The sequence below is a fragment of the Phascolarctos cinereus genome, unplaced genomic scaffold (assembly GCF_003287225.1).
Source record: "Phascolarctos cinereus isolate Bilbo 61053 unplaced genomic scaffold, phaCin_HiC Scaffold_9;HRSCAF=440, whole genome shotgun sequence".
Lineage (NCBI taxonomy): Eukaryota > Metazoa > Chordata > Mammalia > Diprotodontia > Phascolarctidae > Phascolarctos > Phascolarctos cinereus.
The window spans coordinates 134,480,199-134,493,036 of NW_027556402.1; the positions used below are offsets into that span (position 1 = coordinate 134,480,199).

The following is a 12,838-nucleotide window of genomic DNA, read 5'->3' on the forward strand; positions in this document are numbered from 1 at the left end:
CATGTGGCAGTCTACCTGTACTGGCCCATTTACTATTCCTCAAATGCAACACTGAATATTCCATCTCCATGCTCTTGCATTGACAGTTCCTACATACCTGTAATGTTCTAACTCTTCATTGCTACCTTTTAGTTTCTCTTGGTTACTTCAATATTAGGCTTGGATTCCATCTTCTGCAAGAAATGTTTCCAGCCCCACACCCTTCGCCTGATAATGTCTTGCAGATTACCTTAATCTTAAGTTGTTTATATCTTGCTTGATCCTCCAGAAATATATTGTGATTCTAATGTAAATAATGTTTTCTATACTTTTCCTTACACTCTTTCTCTAAGTGTCTTTAGATGTCCTTATTGCTGTAGGTATGTCTATAGTTTTATTTTTTAGAAGGATATAAATCTCAAGTACATTCACACATTATACCCTGGTTGGATTTCAGAGTTTGTTTTCCCTTCATTATCAAAATGGCTATCATAGAATTTTGGACTTGAAAACTAACCATACTGCCGTTTTTTTTTGGGGGGTAGGGGAGTTGTTTTAAGGAGGTTATTTTTCATGTGAGGATATTATTTATTTATATTATTTAAAAGTCGCTTAAGTAATCTCTCCCATTTAGATTATAAAATACTTGAATATAAGGTAAACACTTTTTCATAATTTTATATCCTAAAATAGCTAACTTTTAAGATAGACAAATTTGATAATTTTTGGTTAATAGCATATATTGAATATGCTATAGATAGCATAGATAGAGATAATATATGTAACATAGCAAATGACTTAGTGATAATTTGTAGGTTTATCTGAATTTCATTTGCAAGGCAAAATACTTTCCCAAGAGATAACCAATTTCAATTATTTTAAAGTTCTGATGTTTTTAGAAGAGGTGCTAGAGAAAACAGAATTCTTACAAGTACAAGTCTGTTTTACTAAAAATTATTAAAATATCAATATAGTCTAACTTTTCTCATCTATAAAATATATACAATAAAATCTGTTATCTAACAGGATTGTTTTAAGTTTATGCAAAGTGCCTTAAAATCCTTAATATCCTATAAATGTCTATTGTACTACTATTATTACAACTCTTTAAAAGATGTTCATTATGATATTAACTACCATCTTAATTATAATCTTCATTCATTGTTTCTCTTTCAGCAGTAGCAGCCTCTAGTGATCAAAGCCAGATTCCTATAATTGCTATATCTGTTACAGTGGGAGTCATTTTGCTGGCTGTGGTTATTGGTTTCCTCCTCAGTGGAAGGTAAGTGAGAAAGCTATTATCCTGACATTTGCAGATCATCTTTTCTTAATTTTGTTCTGATCCATTTTTTTTCCTGATAAGTACATCTTGGCACAAATCATGTAAATGGTATAAAAATGGCAGACTTCATCATATGGATTTTCCAGATCTTACTTTGGTCATGCACATCTGTTTTTCAATCATACAAATTATTAATCTAAGTGTTCTATATCCAGAAAATATTGCACTGGCTTCAGTTTGTCCTTTTGGCCTTAATGTGTTCAAAGTAACCAAATGTGATCTCTATTATTGAGATAGAAAGATCAAGATGAAGTTTTGGATTTTAGAAGTGTATCTTAATGAATAGTTCACAGTGAATAGGGGCTCCACAGGACTGGGGACTATTCAAGGCTGCTCCTAATGTCTTAACAGGAAGAGGAGAGAAACAATCATAATAACATAACTAGCAGTCCACTCCTTGAAGTTGAATGACAAAATAGAGAACAGCTGGGTAACAGATGGTTTTTATGACTAAATTTACTTCAGCTCACAAAGAATTTAACTTATCACTATCATCATTGAGGTGCAGTGATTTTTTTGTAAGTCTGATTTCATATTTATATCTATTGAAATTTTGTTTTTATTTTAAAAATACACCCTCCACTAAAAGTTTCTAGTATGCATTTGTTATCATTCCAAATGGCAGCGCAACATGGAGGAAGATATTCAATACCATAATATATAAAATTCATGCAGATTTTATAACCAAATGATTTTTAGCCTCAACTAAGGTACTGAATAGGGTTAGCAGAGAATTTATTTCCCATTAGTAAATTGGATAGTGTGGTATTAGTAGACTGTTGAATATGGAGTCAGAGAATTTGAGTTTGATTCCTGAACTGGTAACCTGTGTAATCTTGGGCAAATAACATCTCTAAGTATCAGTTTCCTGACCTGTAAAGTAAGAGGGTTGGAATGGATGATCAGTAAGGTGCTTTGCAGCTCTGATCAATGATGTGATAAATATATCCAACTGTGCTCCTTTTCCAACCATATACACATGTAGTAATTTTGCATTCCTATCAATGATCATCCATGGTATAAGCTATCCATTTGAAAAGAGTTTGAGAATACAGCCTTTAGTAGAGCTTAATGAAAGTATCTGTATGGAAAAAAATTAAAATTTTTTAAAAAATTATTAGCTCCCCAAAAACATCCTATCAGGGGATCAATATAAACATGGATTTTTCATGTGCTACTCATTTGTTTTTGACAGTTTGTCCTCAATGAAACATAAATATATGGAATTTGATATTTTCAATATATTCAATCTTATAGACAACATAGATTAATTACTGCATATTTAAATTGCATTGGGAAGAAACATTTTATTCCTATTTAATTCATAAAATTTACTTTTTACTTAAGAATAAGAATTTTCATTCATCAGTTTTTCAGAAACACATGCATTATTCCTTTCTTTCTTTCTTTCCTCCCCAAACACATGCTACTAGAAAGCAGCTAGTTTTAACAAAAGCAGTCATAAAATATCACAAATATACTTTTCTCACTGTTGGGAAGTATTTGCTTTTTGTGGGTTTAATAAGAACAATTCCTCCCCTTTAGGTTCATGAAGTTCGACCACAGACCATTCCTTTTAATTTTGTGAGAGAGAAACCCCTGCATATATTGATTTTTTTGAAGAGTACTGAGTTTTTTACCTTCATCCAAATGGGGACAAAGAATTGTAAGGAAGGCTCCTTCCATCATCCAGCCTTTAAGTGACTAAACACTGGATTTGTTAACTTAAAGAGAAGTGATAATATATGTCCTACCCCCCCCTCCACCAAAGAGTCATATTTATTCTTGCATCAATTATTACCTAATCACAGGACCAACCTTCTCTTTCTGTTGCATAGTCCTTCATTTTTTGAGCAAAATCACTGTGGATCATTAACCAAGAAAATATATAATCTGAAACCACAGCATCGTAGGCAAGGGGAAATATAGGTAGAGAAAAATTAATGTGAAAATAGATTTTAAATGAAAAAAAATCCACTTTAAATAGATTAAAGGACATAGAAACAGAATTCAGGCTCACCCAATTCCTAGGTTTATCCCTACCTCATCAGAGGATTTTTTTAAAGACAGAATAAAAAGAAATTCTTGTTCCCAATTGGTAAATGAAACTCTTTATATTAATTTGTCAGAACTAGGTTTTTTTTTTAATTTAGCTTATTTTTTTTATTTGAAAAAAATTACCCTAACCTTTTCCCCCCCTTTTTTGGTCATTTAAGGAAATGGCTCTCCTTCCTTTACCTGTTCAATTTCAGCTGAAAAGTATTATCTTTGTGGTGTGATTTAAGAGACCTCTTCATTTCCCTCCAAAGCATATAGTAAAAAGTCTCTGTTTTGACCACATTTCATCTATGTGCTGACTTTGCTGATGCCTTGCCACTGAGAGTTCCAGATTCTGGGGAGAAACCTATCTTCTGAACCACCTTCAATTTCATCTCCAGTGGGATTATTCCCAGTACTTTTTCTCCACCTCCCCTGACCTCTTTCCCCAAATGATTATATTCCAGATGAAAATGTAGTTTTAAATGACTCTGCTGCTCTCCCCCTTCTCTTCCCATGTAAATTTATTACTTTATTCATGTATTTTGGTTCATCCTTGAGATAACAAGATGTATTGAAAAAGCTACAGGACTCAGAATCTCAGTTTGTGACTCAGCTGTGCTTCTACTTACCAGATAGATGTGTTACTGAGCAAATTCCTAAATCTCTGTGAATTTCAATTTCCTCACATATGACATAGGGATAATACTCATACTGCTTACCTCAACCTCATAGGGTTGCTATAAGTAAAATACTCTCTAATCCCCAAATTGCAATACAAATGTGAATGATTATTATTAAAATTTACATGGGAATAAATACCTTCAGCTATTCTTGTCTATTAACAGTATAAATTAGCTTTTTGAATTAGCACTTGTTACCTAGACATCCCCAAAGAGAGCTTGAAAGAAATCAGTTAAATTTTATGCAGAAGACATTAGAAAGAAAATTAAAAAGACATTAGAAAGCCCAGTGATATTTACAGGAGAGCAGACTATGAGAGTTGTCACAGGGTCAAATTGGATAACTTAGGGTCACTATTTTCCTGGGAAGAAAAGAGTAAGAAATGATAAATGAAATAATAGTTGTCCTAAGTTAAATTGAAAAAAAATGAAAACAAACTTTACCTACTGCAGAGCTATCTATCCATCTCTTTGCCTTTGTTGTTATTCAGTGGTGTCCAACTCTTCTCAATTTGAGGTTTTCTTTTCAAAGATATTGGAATGGTTTGACATTTCCATCACCAACTCATTTTACAGATGAGGAAACTGAGGCAAACACTGTTAAGTGACTCTCCCAGAGTCACACAGGTAGTAAGTGTCTGAGGCTTGACTTGAACTCAGGAAGATGAGTCTTCCTGACTTTAGGCCCAGCACTTCATCCACTGTGCCCCCAGCTGTCCTTATGTTTGCCTTAGTGCCTGGATTTTAGGTGTCATTTAATTCTCTGTGACCCAGAACAGTTTAGTTTTACTACATAAGACAAAGATTTACCTGCCTTTAACAGTGAATAAGGAACCTTTATCAGGGGAAAAATAGATAAAGGGACCTTTGGTTCCCTAGATATTTCCATTGCAAAAGAACAATAACATTTTCATTCCTGACCCTGTCATGAACAGGTAAACAGCATAATAGTATGTGACCTTCAATAAGGTCATGAGTGTGTACATGCATGTATGTGGTGTAGGGTGTACAAAAGACATTACAAGAGCAGAGACAAATAGGGAGATTGTGGTGAATCCTACATCAGAACTGAGTTTGTGGTACTGTAAGGTGTTCTTTTTTCCCTACTTTCTTTTACTGCTTTATGAATATATTTGCCTTTACATAAGAATAACATCTTAAAAAATAATATAAGCTTTTGTAAATATAAATACCTGCGGAGAAATAAAGTCAGTTTCTTCCCAGGTATAATTCTTAGAAATAGCTCTGTCCAAATTATTCTCACAAAATACTTAAGCCCAGTGCTCAGCCTTAGACTTCACTGTTGATGACACCATGCACCTTAAGTAAGAAAAGATCAAGGGCTTATACTTTTATCACCAATAATGTGACATGAGGCTTGCATGTTATCATTCATGTTTTAATGCATGGTTCAAAATTCTAAGGGGGCATCTGAAAAAAAGAAGCATAATCTTCAGGCAATAACCCCACACCTTTCTCTGCTTAGCCACATTATTTAGTGTTTTCTCTATATAAATACACTATCAGGAAACACGGCCTTCACTGCTGATGAACAAATCCCATGGCACAGAAGTCACTGACACTGAGAGTCATAGACCACAAAAATTAAAAATTAAAATGATAGCCTACCTCCTTCTTGCTAATGGAGAAAGATTTTCCCCCATGGTGATTTCTCTATATTATTATTTTTTTCAATAACCACAAAATAGAGCTTCTTAATTTTAAAATCTAATATATTTCTCCATTCAGAATTTTTATCTGATGTTTCTCCCTCATTTGCCTTTGCCTCACTTTATTCATTTATTCATGGCTTTTTGCAGCATTTGGCTTTTTGGACATTTGAAAATTCATGCAGAAACTCTCTCAATATTGGCAAAGTTATAAACTCAAAGAGTTGTGTGAAATATTTAAAGGAACAGCCCCAGAAAAACATGTTATTAAGCAGTAAAAGTAAAAATGAGGCAAGAAAACACAGAGAAACAAATTAATGTCTATACTCACTGAATGCCCACACCCCTTTCCCTTATCCAAGGTCAATATATAGACTAACCTGGCAACAAAGACCCAGGCCTTTTCTGATGTCTATGTGACTAGGGTATAGGTTTCTCTCGAAAAAGAAACATTTCAAATTAATCAAGTTCAGCCATGGATCTTGAACAACTCTCTTCTGGAAATTTAGATTTTAATTAGGAATATTGAAAGGGAGAGAGAGAGAGAGAGAGAGAGAGAGAGAGAGAGAGAGAGAGAGAGAGAGAGATACTTGTACATATTGAAGCTTGCAAATATCGAAGCAAACAAAGCTGTAATATTTGTCAATTATAAGGAGTTTTATATTCATTGGATAGTTAGTGTTGCTAGGTTAGAGCTGTCTTTTTATGCCTGAGTTGGAAAAGGATCATAGAATTTTACAATTAAAAAGTAACCTCAGTGCTCATCTAGACTAGATCCTTCATTTTATCATAACATAACACGGTTGTGCCAGCATTTTCTCCACTGTTTATGCAAAATACTCCACACTTGGCTGGAGATACAGGTTAGATTCCAAATAATGGAACTGCTGCCCAATTAAGGGAAATTACAAAGCCAACTAAATGGCAGAACTGAGATTTTTATTTAGAACTTCTGATTCCAAATTCAGTGAAAATGTAACCTAGAACAGATAAATAATTTGGTTAAGTTTATGTCATGATGCTAGAAAGTCTGAAATGTGATAGCAATTGATCAATAGAAAACATATAAGCATTGGATAGCTTAAAGTTGAAAACAGATTTAATTAGTCTTTTATATTTTACATTCAGATAGATTATTATCAGCAATGATAATCCATTGCAGAAGTGTTACTCTTTCTTTTTGGCATCTATTAGCAATAGATTAATATCTTTGGATATCTTTTGAAGTGATAGTTTATGTATGGTATGAATTTCTTTTATGACATAATACCTTTGACCAAGGTTAGTGTGGTATCCCCAATTCAATGCTTGCTGAAAATAATCAATTTAAAATAATGGACAGAGTATATATAATGTTTTCAGATTTACAAAGTACTTTAGATATATTAAATCTTTTGAGAGGCACAATGCCCTGTCAGATACTATAGGAACTCTTATATCCATTTTATAGATGAGGAAATTGAGACTCAAAAAAGATAGAGACTTGGCTATTGACAAGCAGTTATTCAATACTGGAGGTGGATTTCAATTTGGAATTTCTATATTTCACATCGAATATTCTATTATTTGAAGCTTTAGTATAGGCTTTCTCTCCCTCAACCTCCAGGTTACTTTCAAAAAGGATACATTCATTATACTTTGATAAAACAAGAACTTCAAACAAACAACCAAATTCAATCTGCTTTTATGTCTGACACATATTAGTTGTGTGACCCTGGGCATGACACACTTTTTCATCAATGTGTCTCCTGTGCCTATATTAAAAATCATGCAATATATCTTGAAAATATGACAGAATTTATTCTATTGATGACCAACTGACTTTTAATATTAAGTGAAAATTAAATCAAAAAGTCCTATGCTTATTAAAGGTGTTGCCACTGTTATGGAGAAGGCCCAGCACAGAGTCCAAATGGAAGAGGGATTCCCTATAAATACTAAAGTCCTCTAGCTGTTCTCCTTTATTAATAACACTATGCTAATTGACCTAGAATATTGCAGGACCTCCAAATGACATTTGTAACCTCTTTTAAAATTTTGATGTGGCAATCTATAGGGGGAAAAAGTGATTAAAGAATTTCTATTATCCAGATTTTGATAAGCATTTTGATGGACAACTTCTAAAGCAACATTGAATGGTCATTGAAAATAGACAATGAGTTAGGCCCATTGTTAGCGGAGAAGGGCCTCGATTGCACTTGAGAAATGGCATTAAAAATATCTTTTCATGACTCCAAGCTTTTTGAAACAGAGGTTTGTCAGTTTAGCAGTACTGTTTGTCTAGTAATGTTATAGGATTGTAAATTAAGCAACACTGCAATTTAAAGAATTAAAATTGAAGCTAACATAGTGGATAAGGAAAGGGTAAAATATAAGCATTAACCTGTTACAGTAAATTCTAGATTACAGATAAGTTGTATAAAGGATATAATAAGTGCATGATATACCCTTCCCATTCCCCCAAAATGAAATACACACACACACACACACACATACATATACATACAAATAAATAAATGAGATTAAGAAAACATTTATTAAATATTTGTTATGTGCCTGGCACTATGCTAAACCCTGAGAATACAAATACAGATAAGGAATATACTGCCTTACCTCAAGGCACTTATATTCTTTGTATACATATATATCTATATACACAAACATATATACATATATATTATATATATACATACATGTATGTATGTATGCATAAATCAGGATTTGATGTTGTTATTGTTTTTCTCTCTCCTTCCTCCAACCCACTGAGGGGTTAGGGAGGTAGGAAGGTGAAAGGGAGAAAGAAAGAGAGAGAGAGAGAGAGAGAGAGAGAGAGAGAGAGAGAGAGAGAGAGAGAAGGAGAGAGGAAGGAAGGAAGGAAGGAAGGAAGGAAGGAAGGAAGGAAGGAAGGAAGGAAGGAAGGAAGGAAGGAGGAAGGAAAGAAGGAAGGAAGGAAAGAAGGAAGGAAGGGAAGGAAGGAAGGAAGGAAGGAAGGAAGGAAGGAAGGAAGGAAGGAAGGAAGGAAGGAAGGAAGGAAGGAAGGAAGGAAGGAAGGAAGGAAGCAAAATGTTGTGGTGGCATAGTACTAGGCAATATTAGACTAAGCTCACTACTTTGCACCCAAAGTCATAGAGATGGAACCTTTAGTTCTGAACAGAGTTAGAGACTGGAGCTCCTGGGAACATGGTGTGGACATGGCATAGTAGTAGTATTGGGACCTGAGACTAAGCAAAACTGAAAAAGGGATAGGCTATTTATATAGTGAGAACAATGAACAATTGAAGGATTCCATGCCTATCAACGCAATGAGAAGACAACTCAAGAAATGTTCCTCATCAAATGAGTGGACCCCCTTGTGGTTAATTTGTGAGAGGTCATGGACTAGAGTAATATAGGATTGGCAGGGATGGATCAGTGATGATCTGAATTTTGGAGAGAATATCTTCTTCATTGAGGTCACAAATGGATTGGAATATTGGAGTTTCTTTTTGTGGCTATTTCTTGCTGACATTCCCTGAAAATTTATGGTCATTTTGAGACCCAAGAGAATGTAATTTGTTAATATTTAAAGGTATCCACAGTATAACATGATATATAATATGAAAACAATGAAAATAAATCAACCTTTAATATAATGTCTTACACACCTTTTTGGTGTGAAACTTTTGAATAATCATTTGGAATCTCTTTTAAAAACACTAAGAATAACATAGTGATGAATTACTGTGCAGTGGTCAAATTATTTCCAGAGACAAAGAATTAACTAACATCATAAAATATTTGATAGTGAGAAGCTGTATTGATTTTTCCTTTCAAGGAAGTAGACAACTGGAATTGTACTATAAGATATAGTGCTATTTGGAAATATGCATTCATTAATTTCAATGATGTTTAAGCTACATTTTCATGAGATTGTGAAGTAACTGGCGCATTTTCAACAAAAACAGTTAATTACTATTTGACAAATATAATTTAAACATCTTCATTTCTATGACATATTGTAATAGTTTTAGTTTTTCCCTCATCAGTAACAACACTGAGAAATTCCTTATGGCATCCTAACTTTGGATTATTTTCCTGCCATGCTGATTTAAGAAATTGGATTTTTTTTTTTGCTCATGGAACCATTCAGTAATTTTTTCTCCATCATTTTCGTGTACTCATGTATTTATTTACTCTAACACAGTTAAACAAAATAAGCACAAGTGAATGATAAGAAGAAAATAAGAAAACTATTATTCTGTGAACGTTTTTAATGACACACTTTGCTTGTCTCTGCTCATACTTATTTCCCAAAAAATACCAATTAGCATTGTCAATTGAGTTTCTTGGTTTGTGTACACTTTTACTTTGTGGCTTATGTATTTTCTATTTCTTTAGATTTAATTTTGTATAATAATAGTTTCAGGCCAATCTGAAATTTGAATTAATATACTCAAAAGGGCACAAAATGAAACGTTAAATAATTGAAGCATCTTTAATCACATATAAATATTTTTTTTCCTATGCAAGGAATTCTGAAGGTGGAATCTAACCCCTTCACACTGCTGTAGCCATCTGATTACTTGCTATAATGTATTAGTCTAAATTCCACAATGTTTTATTTCTGCCCCTTCTCTCCTCTCATGTAGCTTATTTCTTAGTTTCTCTCACCTAGGTTATGACAGTAGCCTTACCTTGACAGGAACACCTTCTAAAGCACAGATGACAGGTTGTTATTCAATTTTTGACTGAAAACTTCCAAACAACAATAATAAATTTCATCTTGAGGCAGCTCTTCCTACTTTTTAATAGCTCCAATTAATTCCCCCACATTTAAACTAATGTGAAATATTCTTCTTTGTATACTGAATCAAAAGGACTTTAAACTAAGAAAGAAAGTAGAAAACTGTGTCCATATCCCACAGTTTAGCTGCCATAGAGAACAGCTACAATGTGGAAATAAGAATAATTATTTAGATAGCCAAATGCTCCAGGAGAAAAAAAAATCAAAGAATCATTAATGAAATCTATGGCCTCAGATGTTTATACAAATGCATCAAGTGGGGCTAAAAAGCAAGTTTCACTAAAGATCTTAGGAGAGGAAAATCTGTTTTCGTGAGTGAAACTGAGGTTCTGGAATTAGACCTATGACTGAAATACCTATGGAAATGCACATTTTATTTAAAATATTGAGGGATAAAATTACAGCTCGGTGCCTTTCAATTATTTTCTATTATAGGCACCTTTAGAAGTCTAAGCCTTTTGTGTTTTACATAAGAATAATAATAATAGCAACAACAGCCTAATATTCTCAGAATACTATTTAAATGCATAAAATAAAGCACATAGAATTATAAAATGAATCATATATACATATATGTATATATTTATGTCTACACACATATATTCATTTGTTCATTCATTCCTGTACACATTCATGCATGCATAGGAGCACAACTAAAATTAAGCCTGCGTTGAATTTTGCATGGAAAAAAAGCTGCTATTAATTCTACAGAAGTAATCGCCCAGTTACGTGTATTCTGTATTGGATCAGATTGAAAGATGATACCGCAATTGACTCATGCTGTCACATTTCTGAGATTAAAAACTTAGGCAGCATTCTGGCTTACAATCCATTAAAAATGACTTACACTTTTCTGTGTAGTAAATCAATCCACCTTTGTCCTGAGCATGTTCAAATTCTGTTGATAGACTATATATCTCTATCTCTATCTTTCTATCTATCTGTCTATAGTCAATTCCATTCTTCTTAGTAAGTGCTTCTGCAAGATGCTTTTCAATACAATCCATTTGAAAATATCCATAACATTATAAAATAAATATGTTTTTGAAGTAGATGGATACTATCCTTGAATGAGTCTAACCTACTAAGGAATAGTGGAAAGTGTCAGAGTTGGCTGAAGCACACAATGTTGGAGACATGGCTTACATTTCTAGTTTCAAAGAAGTCTTATACATTATGAGCCTATTGGAATGATCTTGATGAAGAGGTTGAGACTTAGAGTGGTCAAGAGACTTTAAAAAGTACAGTTATACAGAGCTAATCTTCTGAATCTAAGTTGTGCTCCTCACAGCATGCCCTGTTTCCATAAATGATATTTTTTTTCTTTTTTTTCTAAGAAATGTAGAATACACTGAAATTTTTCAAATCTTTTTTCTACTAGTGAAGGGAACTTGAATCTTGTCTCTTGTTTTCCCACCCAACTCATGATTTAAATTTCTAAGTAGACTGGTTGTAAAGGAAGATTTCACATAACCTTGTGGGAAAAAAATCAATTAAAATAAATCCTGTGAAGTTCCTGATATATTCCAGAAATTGTGCTAGGCATTGGAGATACAAAGTTCAGAAAATAAGAGTCCATAAACTAAAGGAACTACATTTCAAGAAGGAAAGAGAAATTATAATTGGGAATTTCAGCAAAGGATACATGTAGGAAGGGAATGTGAGCTGGTCTCTGAGGAAAGCTATGGATTCTAGACATGTGGTCGGGTGGGAAAAAGCATGGGGATAGAAGTTGGTATATAGTGGATGAGGAATAGCTAGTAGGCTATTTTGACTAGAATGGAGTGTGTGAAGGAGAGTCATTTCAAAATATTGGAAAGGTAGATAGGAAACATTGTGGAGTCGCTTAGTTAAATGCCAAACTAAGGATTTATATCTCATACTAGAACAAACATGAGGCCATTAAATATTCTCAAGGGAATGGGATGGGGAACGGTAAGACTAATGTTTTAGGGATACAAATTTAGTAGCCACTGGGGTGATGAATCAGAGAGGGAAGAAATAAATGAAGGCACGAAGACTGATTAGATAGCTATTTTCCTAGTTCTTATGAGAGATACTAGGGAAGAAATGGTATGAGTGGAGAGAAGGGTACAAATTCAAAATATATTGCAGACTGCCAATAAAATGAGGTGATAGTATATATGGAATTGAGGAAAGAGGGACAATAAGGATGATTCTAAGGTTTTAAACCTTAAAGTCTAAGAGAATAGAGGTACAGTCAGCAAAAGTGGGGAAATTTGTACAAGGGATGGTTTTAGTGAAAATGCAATACCAAAGTCCCTAGGGTCATCTATTTTTGTTTTCTGCTTTTTATTTTCTCCTCTTACCTGCGGAAAGAAGC

The 12,838-nt window shown here is 33.5% G+C and overlaps 1 protein-coding gene across 9 annotated transcripts in view; it reads left to right on the top strand.

Moving 5' to 3' along the window:
- Positions 1–12,838, top strand: part of EPHA5 (EPH receptor A5) — a 493,180-nt gene that overhangs the window by 404,301 nt on the left and 76,041 nt on the right. For 5 of the 9 annotated variants that reach the window (XM_020999824.2, XM_020999826.2, XM_020999833.2 and 2 more), the window contains one exon: positions 1,156–1,261. In XM_020999824.2, the coding sequence (XP_020855483.1) occupies positions 1,156–1,261 (106 nt within the window). The remainder of the gene's footprint in view (positions 1–1,155; positions 1,262–12,838) is intronic. The other 4 variants (XM_020999825.2, XM_078148799.1, XM_020999827.2 and 1 more) reach the window with 1 other exon arrangement.